Source organism: Bactrocera oleae, chromosome 3 (assembly GCF_042242935.1).
Source record: "Bactrocera oleae isolate idBacOlea1 chromosome 3, idBacOlea1, whole genome shotgun sequence".
In the NCBI taxonomy this organism is placed as follows: Eukaryota; Metazoa; Arthropoda; class Insecta; order Diptera; family Tephritidae; genus Bactrocera; species Bactrocera oleae.
In genome coordinates, this window is record NC_091537.1 from 86,036,380 (window position 1) to 86,055,166 (window position 18,787).

Below are 18,787 nucleotides of genomic sequence, written 5' to 3' on the forward strand. Positions count from 1 at the left end.
AGTTAAAATTACTGACTGCGACATTTGAGCAGCTAAAACGCCACTTTTTCAATTAATTTTTTATTTTTTTTATTTTTTACAATTTTTATTATTTTTTAAGTATTTATAATTTTGTCTAGTTTTTTTTTTTTGCTTTTTTATTTTTATGGCAACCATTGAAAAAATTACGCCGCAAAACAGTTGCCCATTGTTGCAGCCGAAGGTGGAGCTAGAGCCAAATTTCCCACCACATAGCTAGATAATTTACAAAAAAAAAAATTTATAATGATAGTAGCAATGAAAATAAAACAGTTAAAAATGAAACTAACGGCACTTTGCTAAGTCACCTTCCGTTTGTTTTAATAAATCTTGGGATTGTGCAAAGTTGTATTTTTTCCCAGGCCGCAACACTTGCCCGCCGTACGTTGCTCTAAATCTACATATTTGTGCATATGTATGGAATATACACACACATATATGTATATATACTTATATATGTGACTACGCTTTTGTAACTTTAACAAATTATCGCTAATTCATATGCCAGTAAGTCCATATGTAAATGTATGATATATATTATTCTCGTACTTTCGCGGAATTAATGAAAAGTTTATTTCCGTTTGCGGAATTAACTTTGGTGTGTTTTATTAGCAAAATAAATCAGATTTATTGAAGTTTCTTGTGCTCTGTCACTCTAGTCAATCATGTATACAGATCGTTGTAACAAACAAAAGACTTAAGCAACGAACTTCTTAGCGATCGTTTTTATTTTCAGTCTAGCAATGATTGTTCGAAAGCAGTTTAGCGAAAGCAAAGATTTTACTTAACAAATGGTTTAAAACGAAATCGATTTCAGATGTATGTAAATAAACTTTAGGGGAATAGACCAATCATTTTTTTTAATTATTTCAGTTAATTGTTACAATGCTCAAATATCAAGCTACAATATTAAGAGAAAAAAAATTTCTCTCACATAGCATTAATATGGAAAATGGAAAGTTAGAAACGGGCTCCACTTAATATTATTATTAAGGCTTAAAACCCAATGCCCTTACTTTTATATTTCCATTTCTATAAAGTATCAAACCTAACCTAACTATCCTTAATTGTTTGACAAGTTTATTACCTTATTTAACTTCAGCAGGGTCGCCATAGTCGCTAACGGATTTTAATGCTGATCAATAAAAATATTAAAAATTACATTGAAATCATTAAATTTCCTAAAAGTAGCTGCTTATCTATATAAAATATGAGTATCATTTGTCAAAGTTTTTATGAAATCCATCAAAAATAACAGAAAAAGTCATGCAAATATTTACAAAAGTTTAAGCACATAATATACTTGTATACTCACATGGAACGATTTAATATAAACTTCCGCGTCGAAGCTAATAAAAAGGTCTTCAGTGAGATTTAGAAGTCGAGGTATTTAATACTATTCTATGTTGTTTACTTATAATACCAAAAATTTGGAGAATTACAGAATTATTTGTAGCATGGGATAAGAAAAAGTGGAAACGAAAGTCTCAGAAAATAGTAGTGCTTGAGGTCTGCATCAAAATTTACTTGCTTCAAATTTGTAATATTATTTTTTATAATACCTATGGCGGATGATATTTTATAATACCTATAATACTTTTTATAGACATATTTACATATATACAAAAAGAAACTCGATGGATGGCAGTGAGGAGTTAACTTAAAAAAAACCTGCTGAGTCGCATAAAAATCGATCTGTTTCTGAAGTGGATATTTTTTGATAATAAAAAGTGTGTTACTTACGAAAACATCAAGCGAAAACTGTCGTGTTCGAATTGAGGTAGGCTGGGGCAAACGATGGTTAAGCTAAGATTGACGGTCAAGAAGGTTTCGCAATGTAATTGGTGGGATTGGCAGGCTCCCAGAGCTTAATTGGTAGATTCTTAAGCATTCACATCAAACTCCAGACTCCGGACCAGGCAGCTAGTGATTAATAATTATTCGCGTCAAGAAAAGCTTGTGAAAATCGAAATTACCTTTTTTGCCAATAGGGGCAAGTGTTTCTATTGACAACAAGTTATCGAAAAAAACGGTGCACAAACGGTAAATCGGATTATTCTAACTATGCTTAATAAAACCTTTAAACAAAAATTCAAAACATGGATTTTTAGTAGACGTATAACCTTATGCTTCACGCTTTTCCTGCAAGAAGAATACCTTAGTGAGAGTCTGGTGGCGCTTTATACTAAAAATATCGATCGTTAAGTTGTGTTGGTAGCCTCCATTAGCTCTTTATAAATATAAGAACATTTTAGGCGAATAACTTCTTCACTGTCTCGATTTATTTCATCATTAACAAAGGCATATGGGGGGAATCAACTTTCATGAGAGCTGATTTTCTGCTACCTCACAGCGCAAACGGAAGAATTTCCGCGTATCAAATAGCTCTCAGAAAAAATAGTCGTTTATGTGAAAAAATTTATACTTCAGAGTGGCTTAAAGTCTAAATTATTGTCAAAATCTATAACTCAGAATTTCAGAACCATATGCCGCATCAACTTCGAATTTTCGTAGAATATTCTCATATATATGTACGTTTGATATAAATCGATTTTTTGAAATTCACAAGTAATTATAAGCTCTTAATGAAGGTTACTGAACTAACAGTCCTTAATTGGCTTTTGATCGGTGATAAAAGCTCCTTCGAAAATTTAGAACAACAGTAGACAGCACAAACTACAATAACATATGAAAAAACTATTTCGATTTTATGAAAGTAAAAATTATTATTTTTTGTTTTAAATAAATAAAAGCAGTTATCAGATTTTACTGTGGTTGCTTAAACAAATACTACGAGTATATAATTAACATAAACGTAATAATAAGAGGCAAAAAATGAGACCTAAATAACTTAATAAATATTTATCAAATTATGTGTATGTGTGTGTGTGTGTATGTGCCTGAAAATGTGTAGCTTCCAATTAGAGTTCCCACGCTCTCAAAATCCGACCGCAACTAATAAGAAAAAATGCCGTCTTAAAAACATTAAGACGATCATGCGCCTTCCCCGCGCTATTCAAGCTACGGTTCGTTTACTTGCGCCGCTGTTGGTGTTGCAGATTTGGGTGGCATGCAACAATTGGACCTTCAAACGCAATAATTCGTAATAAGATGCAAAAACTTTCAAACTAAATAACTGAGGTGGCACTCACCCTTACTACAGAGCAGCAGCGAAGATTTCTTTGCTTATTTCTATCGTTGTTGTTGTTGTATGCATATATTTGTGATTTCATGCACTCGAAAAAGCATTTCCCATGAAGAAGTGCAACAAAGTGCCTGAAACGTCAGCAAAAGTGCGCACAAACACACATATAATAATTACAGCTACATCGCTTGGCAACAACAACAAAAAGCGCATTGATAAAAATCAACTCAACGTAGTGCTTAAGACGCTACGAAATGACCCTTGCGCGCTTATCACGACATTCACTGCATAATTCAATCACACCAGTGGCAAGCAACAACAACCACAAACAACCAAGAACAACAACAACAACAACAACAACACCTTACACGTCAAGTCTTATGCCTCAAAGGCAAATTAGCATTTTCCTTAGAATACCTATGGTGACTTAGCGCCGCTGCTGCCGTGCACACGCTAAGAGCACACCACAACCACCACCGCATTCACCACATTCACCAACACATCCACCACCACGTCTTAGCGGTCACAGCGTCCGCCAGACGCGCGCTCGGCGACTACTGGCGCACAGGTGCCGTGCTGAGGTGCTATAGCACTTGTTGTTGTTTTTGTTATTGTTAGTGGTGGTGTTGCTAGCGGTGCTCTCAAGCGCAACAAATTTCGAAATAAAACTTTACGCAATTTTCCCACACGATTTGTGACTTTTTGTATTTTTGTTTTTGTTTTCTTACTTTTACCTCACTTCTCGCCAGCGTGTGAAAAGTTTGCGGCAGCAACTAAGCAACAGCAAAGTGAAGTTTATAAGATGTTTTAAAGAAATACTAGCTATCAGATTTTCAAGTTAATTAACCGCTAAGAAAATAGTACACATATACATATGTACATATGTATGTATGTAAATGTATATGTGCGTATGTTCGAGTGTGTGCTTCCCGGCAAGGGTGTGTTCCTATTCCAACTAGAATTTCAAGATAGTCTAGAATTTCAGCTAAGAAACATGCAATATTTTGCTTTTGTTATTGTGGTTGTTGGTGGTGGTGGAAAATATCTTAGGGGCATCTGGTCCTCTGTTTAATGTCTTATAAGAAAATGTTCTAGTTTATTGTGGGAACTTTTTGTTATTATTATTATTTTTGAGCGCTGCATATTTGCTTGAGAAATCTAATTGGTTGGTTGGTGAAGAAGCATTGCTATTAACTCTCTACAAATTTAATGAGCCCGCAACATATTTTAGCATGCAATTTCCAATTTAAATCTTTATAATCAGTTCTAGAAAGTTTTCAGTAGAATTTTCTAGAAGCGTACCAAAACATTTGTTGTTGTTTCTGCATTAAGGGGTTGTGGATACTTGAAAGAAAAACAAAGAAAGGCGCTTCATGTATTATTGTTTGTAGAGTCATTTTATTTTATAAAAACTAAAAATAATGCATAATTACAGTATTTAATATACTTCAATAATCGGTAAGTCATATTTTAAAATATTGCATTTCCTTGTTGCCGTAGTCGATTTCCAGGAGGAACTCCAAAAAAAAGATGTCTGGCAGAATCGAATCTGAAAGAATCGAATGGAATTTAAAATGGTGTTATATGGGAAATAGGCGTGGTTGTAATCGGATTTCGCCCATTTTAGTACTATAACATAGAAATATGAGAAGAATATTACGTACCGAATTTGGTTGAAATCGGTTAAGCAGATCTCAAGATATGGGTTTTCACATAAAAGTGGGCGGTGCCACGCCCTGACTAATTTTGAATGCGGTTCTTATAAAGTCATATTATACCATATATAATTTGATATCTCTGGCATCTTTATTGCTTAATTTATCGCGCTTTTAGTAGTTTTTAACAGCACCGTTATATAGGGAGTGGGCGGGGTTGTCACCCGATTTTCACACTGTCGGTAGAGGTGCTCAAAACATTTGTTCTCAATGAATTTTGTTATTATAGCTTTAGCTGTTTAGGAGATAGGCACATTCAACCTATTAGGGAGCAGGTCCATGCCCATTTAAAAAAAAAATTTAAGCTGACTAGATGGAACAACTAGTCAAAATTTCGATTTTTGACAAAATGTCAGCTAATCGAAAAACATTTTTTTTTGTTGTTGTTAAAACATTCAGATAAAATGGCATTACAAATTTATTGTTAAAATCTACCATCGATTATTACCTGTCAAATATATCTGACAAGGTTGTGTGAAAATTTTAATACGATCGGTTTAGCCGTTTTGGCGAAATTTTTCCCACCGACCGCGACAGCGTTTCGATTATTTGCATAAAACATTTAGAACCGTAAATATTTCTACGAAAATCTACTCAGTATACAAGAACTTCCAATAAGTACTCAACTTCACCAGTTTATGGCGCTACTATAGCAAGAGAAATCTAATCTCGTCTACAAGACGACTACTGTCCAAATTTCAGGCGCATCGGCATCGTAGTTTTGTTTTGACCGCTTGTTGAAGTGGGGGAGTCAATGGATTTTGGTAAAATGGAAAACGATATCGGTCGGTGATTCGATCTTATTTCTGGAAGCGTGGAAGAACGCAATGATTTCAGGTTTTTAATCGCAAAAAAATACCACTATCATCTATACTTGGAGACCGGTAAGTTCTTGGGAATGTGAAAGCTGTTGCCGTGACAGGTGTAGCATTTTATAAATCCGTACAACAAGCATAATCATACTTGTATAACTCAAATTACATACCGTTGGTTGACTTTATATATATAATAATATAAAATCGCACAGAGCCAAATCTGGAGCGATGAGTTGTTAAGCAGTTCGCAGCCAAATTCAACCAATTTGTTCGCGGCAATGGCGGAGGGTGAGCCGGTATGTTACCATTGCGCAAGAGTGCTTTTTACTTCGCCACATATAGCTTTTATGCAATTCGTCTTCGAAATGGTCGATTAATTCAGCGTGTTGGAGCTCTTTGACTGTTTTGTCCTTCTCAAGATAGTTAATGAGGAGCAGACTTTGTGAATCCCAGAAAACGGCGGTCATCACATTTTTGGTCAGTGGTTATCCTCGTTTTCTTTGAAACAGTTTCGCCGATTGAAGTTTACTGTTTCGACTGTTCCTTCGTCTCTGCTGTATACCAATGGTTCCACGTCTCGTCGCCGGCATACAACGATTCAGAAACTTTTTCCGATTGCTTTTAAATTGAGAAATTTTTTTTAATTTTGTATTTCTATAAATAATTAATCGTTACGACGGTTGCTGGAATTGTTAAATTAATAAATAATTACGCATTAGTTGACAATTTCGATATTTTTACTATATTCGCCTAAGGTCTTGGGGCTTCCAGCTTTTCAGATCCATTTTCGATATCTTCACCAAATTTGTCCAACGCATTGGAGCTTGCAACTTTTTAGACTCAGTTTCGATATCTTTAATAGATTCGTACAAAGTATTGAGTTTTGCAGCTCCTAGAGTCTACACGAGTTGTTATCGATTTTTTTATAATATTATCAGACTTAAATATATATAAGTAAGGTCTGATAATAACGTGTGAAAAAAAGTTGATAAACAAGTATTCAAAGCTTACCTTGTTAACAAGAAACTAATAATAATTACAACAACAAATAAGACTTATCATTGGTTATGTGTTTTGATAATTAATTTTATTTTGTATGTGTGTAAGTATGAAGCAAAATACGTGATTTCGACCAATAGATAACTTTTCTCCGCCTGTGTATTGGCCTAAGTGTTTAAGCTGCTATTGTAAATTAATTTTTTTTTTAAATATTTTGTAAAACTTTTTTTATTCATAGATACACCTGAAAATATATAATATTTATTTTTTAATTATTATTTCATTATACAATATTTAGATTTATCGATTTTTTTCTAAACTTAACATCTATAGTTTTAAATAAATTTCAAAAAAAAAAAGGTTATCTAATACTAATTCGACTGCCAGCCCATTTGGAGCCGCGTTTCGCCTCTTTCGGTTTTAAAGTCCAATATTTTGCAGCAAGCTCATAAATCGAATTCGCTGGTTCGTGCTTGAGTAGTGCAACGGGTGCAAATACAAATACAAATACACAGTGCATTGAATGCAAAATTTAGTGCGAATTGAGTGCAAAAGCAAATACTACTCACCATCAGCTGATTGATATAAAACTCATAAGGGATATGGCCAGTGATGGGATCGATGGCCACAGCCAGCATTTCGTCGAGCTCCTCCTGTGTAAAGGGTTCACCCTCCTCCATCATCATCTTGCTCATATACTCCTTGGTTATGTAGGTCTTCTGCTCTGGATCCAAGATTTGAAAAGCGGCGAGAATTTTCTCCGGCGATGCCGGTTCCATTCTACAAGCAAAGAGTTAATTTTATTTATTTTCTTTTTTCTCCTGATCTACACACTTTCGCTCCGCCAACAATTGCGCCACATGCGGCATGAATTTCGAGAGATGCACATCTCCGGCGGATTCCTCCATTTCGGTTGCTGCGATGACTTCGTTTATCTCCTGCTCGGTGGGCACACAGCCTAGAAAGCGCAAGACGGTACCGACTTCACGTATATCGATGCGTTTATCGCCATGATGATCGAAGATGCAAAAGGCGTCGGAGATGCGTTGCTCCAGCTCGTTGTTAATGGGTACTGTGTAGTAAGGTTTGTTTAGCTTGGGAGTTTGAAATTCTTTGTATATACTCACTAGCTACCTCCATGGCTTAGGCGTTTTGTCGAATAGAATTTATATGTTTAAGCACTATTAATTTATTAAAAATAATTTTCAATAACTTTCTACTTTTTTTAATTCTTTATATTATCAATTTTTTCTTTTTTTTCTTTTACGGCTTTCCAGTTTTACAAATTTTTGATGCCACTTTAAATTGTTTCTTGACTGTGTATTTTTAGTTCCCCTTGGCAACTGTCTTTATACTCGTATGTACGCATATATCGATCAATCTACAGGGTGCGTACCTTTCAACAATTTTTTTTTTTTTTGAAAAAACAAAATAAATTAAATACTAATAATCGATAATATATACCATATATAATATAATAGTTAATAAATAATAGGTCTAATAAAATATATATCTATAATTTTTACAGTAACATAGTTAAAATGATCCAATACCATAATTTCATTGCCTTTCTTACAAAAATCCTCGTCCTTATTGGCAAAAAACTGTGACGGTATATTTTCGTAAGATAAAATATAACCTATTTCCCTATAGCTGGCTGCTACTGGGCGACTGATTTCTTCAGAGGGTCTATATATAAACTCGAATTATGAGGTTCACCGTAGGAGAACAGCTCACAGCAGAAAACATTCTGCTAATCTCACAAAGCAGATAGCAAAACTTTCCAGAGCGTTAATCCAGATTTAGCCACCGTTTGCGCCGGCTGACCACGATTCGATCATGATTACAATCGTTTTTGTTTTACGTTGCTGTAAGTAGGTAACTTTTCATCATTCGTAAATATTCTCAACAGAAATAGTTCGTTTTTCTTGCGAGCCAGAGCGATTCGCAGAAGGTTCCATCATATTTTTTGCGTTAACTCATATGCCACCCATAAAAATTTTTTTTTTGTTTTTGTAGCCAACTTTATCTAATGGTTCGAATGGCTTTTTGTTCATTATTTAGCTCCTGGGCAATCGAAGCAGTGCTCACATGGCTCGAATTTGACGATTTTAATTATACTATAGATATTTGCGACAATTTGCCTCCAGTGCGTGGTGCATCTTTGAATCATCAAAATTAGCGGAATACAGAATCACACAGAATCGACAAAACCAAAATTGTTCGTTATCATAAATATTATTCACATTTTCAGCCGCCTCAACCTCAACGTTTTCGTTTTTATCGAAGAAAAACTGTAAAATATGGTGTATTTTCTCTTTGTGCTCAAACAATACAGAGTCAAGCCATTACAAAACTGTCTGAGAAACTTTTTTAGTACGAAATCTAAATCAAAAGTCGTATAGCATAATCCGATCGATTTTATGCAACGCGAGATACAGATTACTAAGGCCAGCTGTTTGGAAAATAAATAAATGAAGATTTCGAAAGAAAAATGCGATAACTTCGATTATTATTTGCGAAGAAAGCAGATCATAGAATGGATTTTTGATGTTCAACGAACTACTTCCGTCATTTCGATACTCTTTTTGTAGAATTAAGCCGAATCTAAAGAAAACTAAAGAATTCAATTAAATTCAAGATCTTTTAAGCTATTTGCAACGTCAAGATCTGCCAACCTCTTTCAACTAAATATTTTACTACTGGAATAGACTAATAAAACATATCTTCTTATAGTTTAGCGAACAGCAAACTAAGCTTTGCAGGATTAAAAAATAAGACTTTGTTTTGAATTTAGCTTTCTGCAAGCTTCTCCAATAAAAATACTGCTAATTCCTACAATTTAGTACTAGACCACCGAATCGAAGAAAGTGAGAGAAGAGAGCAGCTGTTTGACACTTGAGCTTCATAAAAAAGCTATATTGCTCTGCGACAACCTAATAGTAGTATTCAGAAGCATATCTAGCTCTATTACTATTCTATTCTAGAAAATTTACTATACTTGTAGATAGAAAATCGAGTTTCGTACGAAGGGTATTTAATTGTATATAAGCATTACTAATGTGTTTCCCAGGATATGAATAAATATGTGGACTTATTTATCTCATCTCAATAAAAATGGCTACAAGCGTCTACAAATTTAATTTACTTGTATGCATGCATGGCTGCGTTTCAAAGTGGCGCCATGTTCCCCAAACTCCATTGTTGTGCTCCACTTACTTGGAAAAGTGTGTGTGAGCTGCCATGCAATGCAGCCTCGTCTGATTGGTCGGCACTTAGCGGCGTTCAGCCAATCAGTTGGCTGCTTCAATTTACTTTATATGTTTATGAATATATGTTATGTATGCGTGTTTAATGCAATTATAAAAGCAGTCTTTGCCAATGTCTTCGCATCGTAGCTTTGAAAAATTATTATAGCAAAGGTGTTTGACCTCTTGCAGCCTTTATAGGTTTTTAAAATTTATACACGCAGATAGTTGTTGTCGTAGTATGTATGGTATAAGAATACATTGGTGAATAAAAAAGCAATTACTCTTACTTTACTCTTTTTTAAAACTTTTAAAATATTGATAATAAAACAGGGTTAGCGCGATGGGCTTACGTTATATGACATTGCAAAGATAAGATTTCGTATTAACAAACTTGTCAGTTGTTTTGTTTTTCCTACGGGCAAACTCTTAATTCGTACCTGTGCTACCAAAGATTGGAAAGTCTGAAGGAAGCAAACGCCCAGAAACGGCCAGTTATGGTCAAAAGATGATGAATTGTGTTCGATCAAGACAACACCAGGCCACACATATGATAATGACTCGCCAGAAGCTGTGAAAGCTTGGTTGAGAGTTTATTATGCATTCAACTCATAGTCCGGACACCAAGTCATTATTACCTGTTCTTGCATATGGCGAATAATTTTGCTGCTGAAAATTTCGCCACAAAGGAAGCTTGTCAAATAAACTGTCCCAGTTTTTTGCCAATAGGAACGAGGGTTGCTATGAACAAAGCATTATTAAATTACGTTAAAATGGCAACAAGGTATCAAACAAAACGGTGCATATTTGACCTTATGCAGAATATTCTAACTATGCTAAATTAAAACTTCAATCTAATGCAAAAATAATGGATTTCATTTTACTAGACCTTATAATCTTTCATCAATAAACGTAAATGTATGGTATTAGATCAACATCACAGTTGGTATGCTTAAAAAATTGTATGCTAGCGACCTATTTACGAACTGAAGTATAGTTGAGATGCGATATCAATATATAACAATACTGTAGAGTTTTCCCGATAAGCAAATTGTTCGGTCTCCTTCCTTTGTTGTTATTTAAGCGAGGTAAAACTTACCGCAAGTCTGTGGTCAGATAAAATTTAGGTCCATTCTAGTTAAATAAAACCGACATCGTCGGAATGAATCTTTATTTCTCTTAGTTAAAAATTCGTTTTTTAAACTTATTAATCGATCTTTCAAAAACTGTAAGTCGCAGTATGAGTTTTTCCAGCAGATGATTAAGTAAAAACATTATGTTACTGCTTGGGCTCGCCCATATAAATCTTAGAGATGGATCGACTTCTGAGGAAATTAAATTGTTTGCATGGCAGTAAATAACATCCAATTAAAGTTAAACTCGCTGAATGCTCTGAAGCTGCTAGACATCACACCATAATATATATTATGCATTGCAAGTCATCGGTCAGGGTAACAATATGTTTTGCAGATAATTTGAAGGAATCCTTGAGGTTATAAATGGTTGAAATCTTCAGCAATAACGATGTTTTGACAAGAATGAATTATGACTACACTATGTTTTATTTTACCATAGCAGTCACAACTTCAATATCCTGCTGCCTGCAGCATTTAAAGCAAGACATATTTACCATTACAGACTAATGCTCGGAACCATGAACGCTGTGCCAATCAAATAGCCGTTGGTTAAGACATGTAATTGGTTCTCTCACCGAGACACTCTATCACTATGCCAAAGAGCCTCAAAGCTAGGCAAATATTTTAAAAGAAATTAAGTTTTCTTAGCTTGGGCATAAGTAACGTGGATAAGCGGTAATTTTTTTAACTTACCACAACTAGTAAGAATATGTTTAACACCATATACTAGTTACTTAATATAATAGCCGGAATTTGTTCTCTATAGTTTCAGAAACTAATACAAATTTATGAATTTTGCGATCTAAAATAAAGTATATATCAGTATATAAATGACCAGCGTGACTAGCCCTGTCGACATAGCTATGTGTATATATGCGAGTTCTAAAGTTATGAGATATCAATCTGAAATCTTGCATACGTCCTTTTCTCACCAAGAAGCTGCTCATTTCTTGGAACTGCCGATGTCGTATCACATCTGTGAAGGGTATTATAGCTTTGATTTTTTTTAACTATTGAGCAGCTTTTTCAAGACCACATTTTTTCTCACCACTTTTCGTAGCATTAACCATTTTTTCACCTTTCAAAGCATTTAAATATAAGAATTTTCGATGTGAGAAACAACCCTCCATAATAGATTTTTTTATTAAATTTTATGGTCTACAAGGACACGCATTGTAAAAAATTTCATCCTAAACTGTAGTTTTAATGAAAACAGATTTCTTTACTTGTTATTTATATGGAAACCTTTGAATGCCGACACCTTTTAAAATTAAACTAAAAATGTTTCTTTGCAGAGATATTTTTCCCTTGTATATAGGTTGATTTTAATCCACCAATTCGGTATTAGTTTTTTTGGCTCACCTTAGTATTTATATTCATTTAAGGTTTACCTCTCAACAGCATTTCTCAAAATTAAAATTTGTTTTTAGCACTGATTCATGCTACAATAACAACAAAAAACCGTTATTGCCAAATTAAAATATAATCGCTTTACATTTTTCCATAAATTTGCTTCATTTATTCAATAAAAAATATACACATTTAAGTACATTTTCCACATACACAAAAAAGAAAAATAAATTTCAGTACAATTTTCATTTATATGCATAGCTTTCATTCGATTTTAGCTTAAATATTGCTAAAATATTTAATTAGTTATTTTTTTTATAATATATAAACATCTGTATATAAATATGTAAATAATTCGGAAATTTATTACAGAACACTATAATTTTAAATAATTTTATTGCATTTCAAAGTGAGTTCTGCGTTTGAGCACATATTATTTTCGGTAATATGTAAATATTTTCGGCGTTTGCCTTTAAATTGTTGTAGCTAAGTGCACTTCGGATTTTTGTTTCTTCTTCTTGCATAAAATTAAATGCGCTGCTATAGCTTTAGTTAGACATACATTATATATACGAATATCTGTATATATCCATATGTGGGTTTTAGTTTCTGGCTAGATATTTTTGTTTTATAAATAATATAATTCTAGAACTAATTATTGTGTGTCTATTAGCATTACAATTTAATAAATATATTTTTTATTTAATAGTAAGACAAAAATTTAAAGTTGAAAAAATATATATTCAAAAACAATTTTTTCTTTAATTAAATATAAAATAAATTTAAAAATAATTAGATAAAAAAATTTAAAAAATAAAACCAAAAAAAAAAATATATATATATATATTAATGAAGAATTAAACAACTTAAAAAAATAAAAATATTAATTAATCAAAAATAAAAAGTAGTGATTTAATCAATAAAAATTCAGAATAAAAATTTTAAATAGTAATTATTTCTAAACAAACAGTATATGTATAGTAGCTGCGCATGCGCATATCAACCTAAACGTAAATACCAACAAATTGCTTCTACATTCAAAATTCTTTCAAACGGTAGCAAGCTATAAAATACAGCTAAACTCGTTCAGACATTTACTACAGTAGCCATTTTGATCTAGAAATTTATATATATATCTTTTTTTTACCTTTTCATAATTTGTTTACTATCTGCTAGTTAATAACTTATTATTGCTTATAATTAGTTTGCTCGTATAGTGCGATTCTTGTTCATATTCGTTAACATAAGTGATATATATGATGTCAATAGATCGTCCATTTTGTAGCCCAAAGATGTCTCACATAGCAACTTGGAGCCACGCACTAAATTGCCGATGGTCATGTGGAAGTATGTGTTGCCGGAGGACCAATTGGAAATGCGCGTAAATGGATGGGTGATTAAAATATCCTAAAATGATTAGAAAATATATAAAAATTAAGTAAATATATATTTTTGTTAAAAAAAAAATCATATTCTACCTTTGTGACTGGATGTATAAGACTGACGCCATGCTTGTTAATTGCAATGAGCAGCATTTCCGGGTAATTTGGCTCAGTCGTTTGTTTGACCTCGAAGAAGGCGGAGCCGAATGTGGGCCATCTATAAAAATAGTAGGATAAAAAGAAAAATAATTATTCAAAAATATATAAAAAATATTACATTATAAATTTTTTATGTCACATTCACCTGATCACATCACACAAATAAATCACATCATGAATCAATGATGTTTATTTGATTGTGCAAAAAAAACATTTAAGAATAAATTTTCTATAATTTACTTAATTCATAAGATATTCTCCATGATATGACATGTTGTTGTCACATTATATCATGTGCACATTATTTCCCGTCTCACATCGTATTATATATATGTAAATATGAATCTCTTACAATTTAAAATATAATTTTTGGATCGTGCGATGTCACATCAACTCGATCAAGTATCACATCATTTCAAATATTTTCCCATTAGGGTATTTATCATGATATTAAAGTAAACAAATTAAATAACTCTCATACATCATACACTTTTTATATTAAATGATCTCATAACGTAAATAATGCACTTCACATTAACAAACCTATCAGTATGTATATGATTTGTTTTTAGATTGCGTAATAAAAGATATAAATTTTATATAATTCGAGTTCATTCGTAAAATATTGTCCAACTTATGACACCACATCATATCATACGCATATTATAATTTTTGTCTCACATCATAGTATTTATATGTATATTAAAAAGTTCTTATATTACATCGCTTATTTTTTATATCAAATGATTAGAACACATAAATAAATCAAATCACATTAATACAGGTGTAATAATAAAACATTTAAGACTAATTTATACATAATTTCCATTCTTCATCATATGACATCATATCATATTATATACATAGTACTATATCTATTCCTTCTCACATCGTATTTTTTATAAATATATATAAAGCTCTTACAATTTAAAATATTTTTTGGCATCGTGTCAGAGCACATCGATCTAGTTCACAACTCATCATAACTGTGTATATTTTTTTCTTAGTGTATTAATCTTGATACAATAGAAAAACATATTATATATCAAATATCAAATCATCTCTATCAAATATAACATCACAACATAACGAAAAAAGCAATCAAGCCGACAAGATAGCATGCTATAAAACTTAGAAAATCACTTCATATCATGCCTTGAATGTCGTCGTTATAGTTTTTATTATATTATATTTAAAGAGGTTCCCACATCATATTATCACATAACATCAGTTCACTTCCTTTCTTACTTTCTCATACAACATCACATCATATCGTATGTTTATAATCATGTGATTTTAAAACTTTGGCTTTACAATACACACCTGTAAACGATCTTTAAAAACGCCACCTTGGCATCCTCCGAGCTCATGCCACCATCCTGATTGTACGAAGCCACAATGGCGCGCTTCCATTCGCTGGTGCTTTGCATTTTCATAATATCTGAGGGTATCAGTTCGCGCAGCATTTGTCTGGGGAAAAATATAATTAATACAAGCTTCCACACTACTATGCTAAGCACAAGAGAAAAACTCACGGTATGGCCTGCAACTCCTGTTTATTTTCGCCGTAGCGCACACGATATACCAGCGCCGCCAGCTTGGCCGCTTCCTCGCGTGAGCACTTATGATAGCCACGCAACAATTTCGGCAATTCTTGATGATAGTGGAATATCAGATCGGCATTGCGATCCTTACCCGGCACCGTATTCGTCCACAACTTCTTCATGAAGAACACTTGATAGGTGAATTGCGGATTTGAGCCATCGCGTATGGGACGCGCCTTTTTAATCCAATCAGTCAGATGACGTACAAAGTCAAAGAAGAAATCACCCTCCGGCACGGAGATCACTTTATCGGCTATCTTGACGAATAACGAGAAACCTTCACTGGTACGCAATGACAGACGCTGCGAGATGTTGTGGCAGAAGTCTTTTGCGCGTGTCGACGAGTCCACTTCGAATGCTTCGTCCGTGTCGTCTGGGAAGTAGACTTTATGGAAAATTTGTGTAGTTTTGTGCTGTATTGCCTCCACTTCCACCTGATGTGGTGGATACTTGCGCTGACCATTACGTATTGTCTTCTGCAGACGATGCATTGAATCTTGTGAGATGGGATGACGACGCGTGCGCAAGAACATCATCAACTCTTTCAGCAAACCTTGCGAGCAGGCGAAGAGTCCGGTAGCAAGCCACATCAATTCCCAACCACGTTCCTCTGAGATGCGATTACGGTTGTCAGTTAACTGTTTCATGATTTGACAGTAGATTTCATCACGTAAAATTTCATGTTTGAGCGGCCCATCGAAAATGTGATCGGTGATTTCATTGCCCATACGTGGACGCTTCGATGGCAAATCGCCCATATACTTCAGTATGGCAGCGAATGCAAAGCAGGCCTCCTCGGCGAACTCCTCTTTACTTTGCAACTTGCGCAGCAGCGGCGCCTTAATGGGATCACGTGAGTAACGCCAAATTTCATCGGCGCGCTTTGAGCTGAGCGTCAACGTCTTGGACATAGTGCGCTTCGGCGGCAAACGGAAATGATCCAGCGCGTACTCTATTAATGTGTGCGGACGATCACGTGGCTCGGGTGCGCCGTTCGAAACCATACTTAAGCGGCGACCATGATGTGCCTCTTCAATGTTGAACAAAGCTAAAATGTCCACAGGTGGTTTTGTGAGCGTGGGTAGCACATAAACAGTCTCCGCAGGGAAATCGCCACGTTCCTGTGTGCGTTCGCAACGCCCTATACACCAGCCGTTGTTGAGCACTGACTCACCGCAAGACTCGTCCTCGAGTATGATGAGATCGCCTTTGAGGAAGGAGAGGAAGCTCGAACCGTCTGACGGCGCGCGGTAATCCTGTATGGCGATCACATAATGCGAGCTGTAGTGGTAGAAATTAAATTAATTTCAGTTATTATTGACTTGCAAACCGGAGCTTACCGTTTCTTCAACCCATCTAGGAAGTACACCACCAAATCTCTTATATCCTCCGCGTTCGGGCTCTGAAAAGTGAACTCCTCGCCGCGCACGGTGGACAAACTGAATGTTTGCGTGAACACTTTGTTTGTCTTTTGACTGGACACGGCGGTGATTTCTGGAAAGCTAAGCTCTAACAGCACCTGTTCCTGGTCATCCACCACGTACACACCCGTCCAATTGACTGCAATTATGACATCGTTCTTCGGCAAATTCGGACCTGAGTTGCGGTATGCTTCGTAAAAGCGTGAGAAAAGCAGTGGCCACTTTAGCTTGGCATAACTAACAATATCCTCTTTTATCTTTAACGCCGCGACCTTATCGCGCACGTAGTAAGATTTTTTATAAGCCTGCAGCACCAACGCGGCCCAGCGCTCAATCGCCTTCTCCACGCCAGTCAAACAGAAGTCCGGTATAAAATTGGGCAGCAGTGTGAACAGACGCTCCATGGACATATCCGTGCCATACTCGATGAAGTACTGCTGCGCCGCAATCATAGCCAAATCATCCTCCTTGTCACAACGGTACTCGCCGAACTTAACGCCGCGCACCACTTGTTGATAAATGAGGTTCGTTGCCACTTGATCGTGTGTGGGATCATGCCAGGGTGCAAAGATTTCCTTGCGGAAGAAGAGACGCCATGGCGCATTGCGCTCTTGTGCACCCTGCTCTTTCGCGTATTGTTCGCACTGCGATATGGCGTCCATGACATGATCACCGCCGCTACCCAACGATGAGACCTTATCGAAGAGCGCAATGTAAAGCGAAAAGCCAAATTGATCTTTCAACGTGATCTTATCAGAGAGCTGATTGCATAGCTCACGCGCTGTGGTAGCGGAGTCCGCGAGCAGTGTTTTCGTATTACCATCCATGAAAGTAATGGGTAGCATGATAGGCTTCTTCGACTTTGTGGCCTGTAATTCCAACCAAGAAGGCGGTTGATTACGCGTGCCGTTATTAAATGTGCGCTTCAATCGCTCTTCACAGTATGGTGCATAACCGGGCGGACCTTCACGTATAAAGGCGCGCAAATAGTTGACAAACTTCTCTGATGGCGCAAAGCAGCCGACACAGAGCGAAAGCAGTATCCAGCCGCGCGCATGCGAGGATTTGAGCGGATTATTGGTTAGTTGTTTACAGATTTGACAATAGATCTCATCGCGCAGCTCGGCGCGCAATATGCCATGGCCAATAATGAAATGCAATTTCTCCAAGTTTGAGGTGGGACGCGATTGCAGCCACGATTGGTAGCTATCCGCAGTGTACTCCTCGTCTTGCAGGCGGCGGCGTACGTCCTCACCAAGTTTATTCTTGCGCTTGAGCGTTAACGAAACAAGTTTGTGTCGTATTGAGCGCGGCTTCTGTTTGAGGAATGCTTCCGGGTCGATACCCATTAGCTGGGCTTCCTGAAATTCCTGCGCGACAAAGAGATTTGGGAATAAATTAATTAATAAATTTCGAAAATAGTATAGGAATACTTACTTTGCTCCTAATGAAGTTGCGTCCCAGCGTGGCTGTAACCTTCGACATAACGGACGTTGTGTCCATACGGTCCATTGTGTGATACTTAGGCTCGGGCATATCGCCAGTAAAACGCAATATAGTTATCCAGAGCGCTTGCGCCGCCAACTGATCGCCTTGTGTGTGCAGCGGCAGCAAAGGATGCTTCAGCGCCTTCTTCGAGTACTGGTGTGTGACGTTGCCTTGGAAATATGTTGCAGCGAATTTCTGGAACTTGAATTCAGAAAGATCTTCCTCATCCTCTGAGACATGCAGCGGGCCAATTATGTCCTGTAATGATAAGAATTTTATTATAAAATTAAATTATTTTATTTTAGCT

General features: G+C 35.5%; 2 protein-coding genes across 4 annotated transcripts in view; both read right to left on the reverse strand.

Annotated features, from left to right (window-relative positions):
- Nucleotides 1–6,902: 6,902 nt before the first annotated feature.
- Nucleotides 6,903–8,035, reverse strand: LOC106616924 (dynein regulatory complex protein 8). The gene is made up of 4 exons (XM_014233859.3): nucleotides 7,820–8,035; nucleotides 7,527–7,764; nucleotides 7,262–7,472; nucleotides 6,903–7,164 (listed from the first exon to the last, which is right to left on the reverse strand). Exons 1-4 carry the CDS (start codon nucleotides 7,830–7,832, stop codon nucleotides 7,054–7,056), a joined length of 573 nt encoding a protein of 190 aa, XP_014089334.1. The 5' UTR covers nucleotides 7,833–8,035; the 3' UTR covers nucleotides 6,903–7,053.
- A 4,531-nt stretch (nucleotides 8,036–12,566) lies between these two features.
- Nucleotides 12,567–18,787, reverse strand: part of ck (myosin-VIIa ck) — a 63,007-nt gene continuing 56,786 nt past the window's right edge. For all 3 annotated transcript variants that reach the window (XM_014233864.3, XM_036359751.2, XM_036359750.2), the window contains exons 8-13: nucleotides 18,430–18,738; nucleotides 16,912–18,362; nucleotides 15,503–16,852; nucleotides 15,291–15,437; nucleotides 13,905–14,025; nucleotides 12,567–13,833 (exon numbers count right to left, since the gene is read on the reverse strand). In XM_014233864.3, coding sequence (XP_014089339.2) covers nucleotides 13,627–13,833; nucleotides 13,905–14,025; nucleotides 15,291–15,437; nucleotides 15,503–16,852; nucleotides 16,912–18,362; nucleotides 18,430–18,738 — 3,585 coding nt within the window. In that variant the 3' untranslated portion in view covers nucleotides 12,567–13,626. The remainder of the gene's footprint in view (nucleotides 13,834–13,904; nucleotides 14,026–15,290; nucleotides 15,438–15,502; nucleotides 16,853–16,911; nucleotides 18,363–18,429; nucleotides 18,739–18,787) is intronic.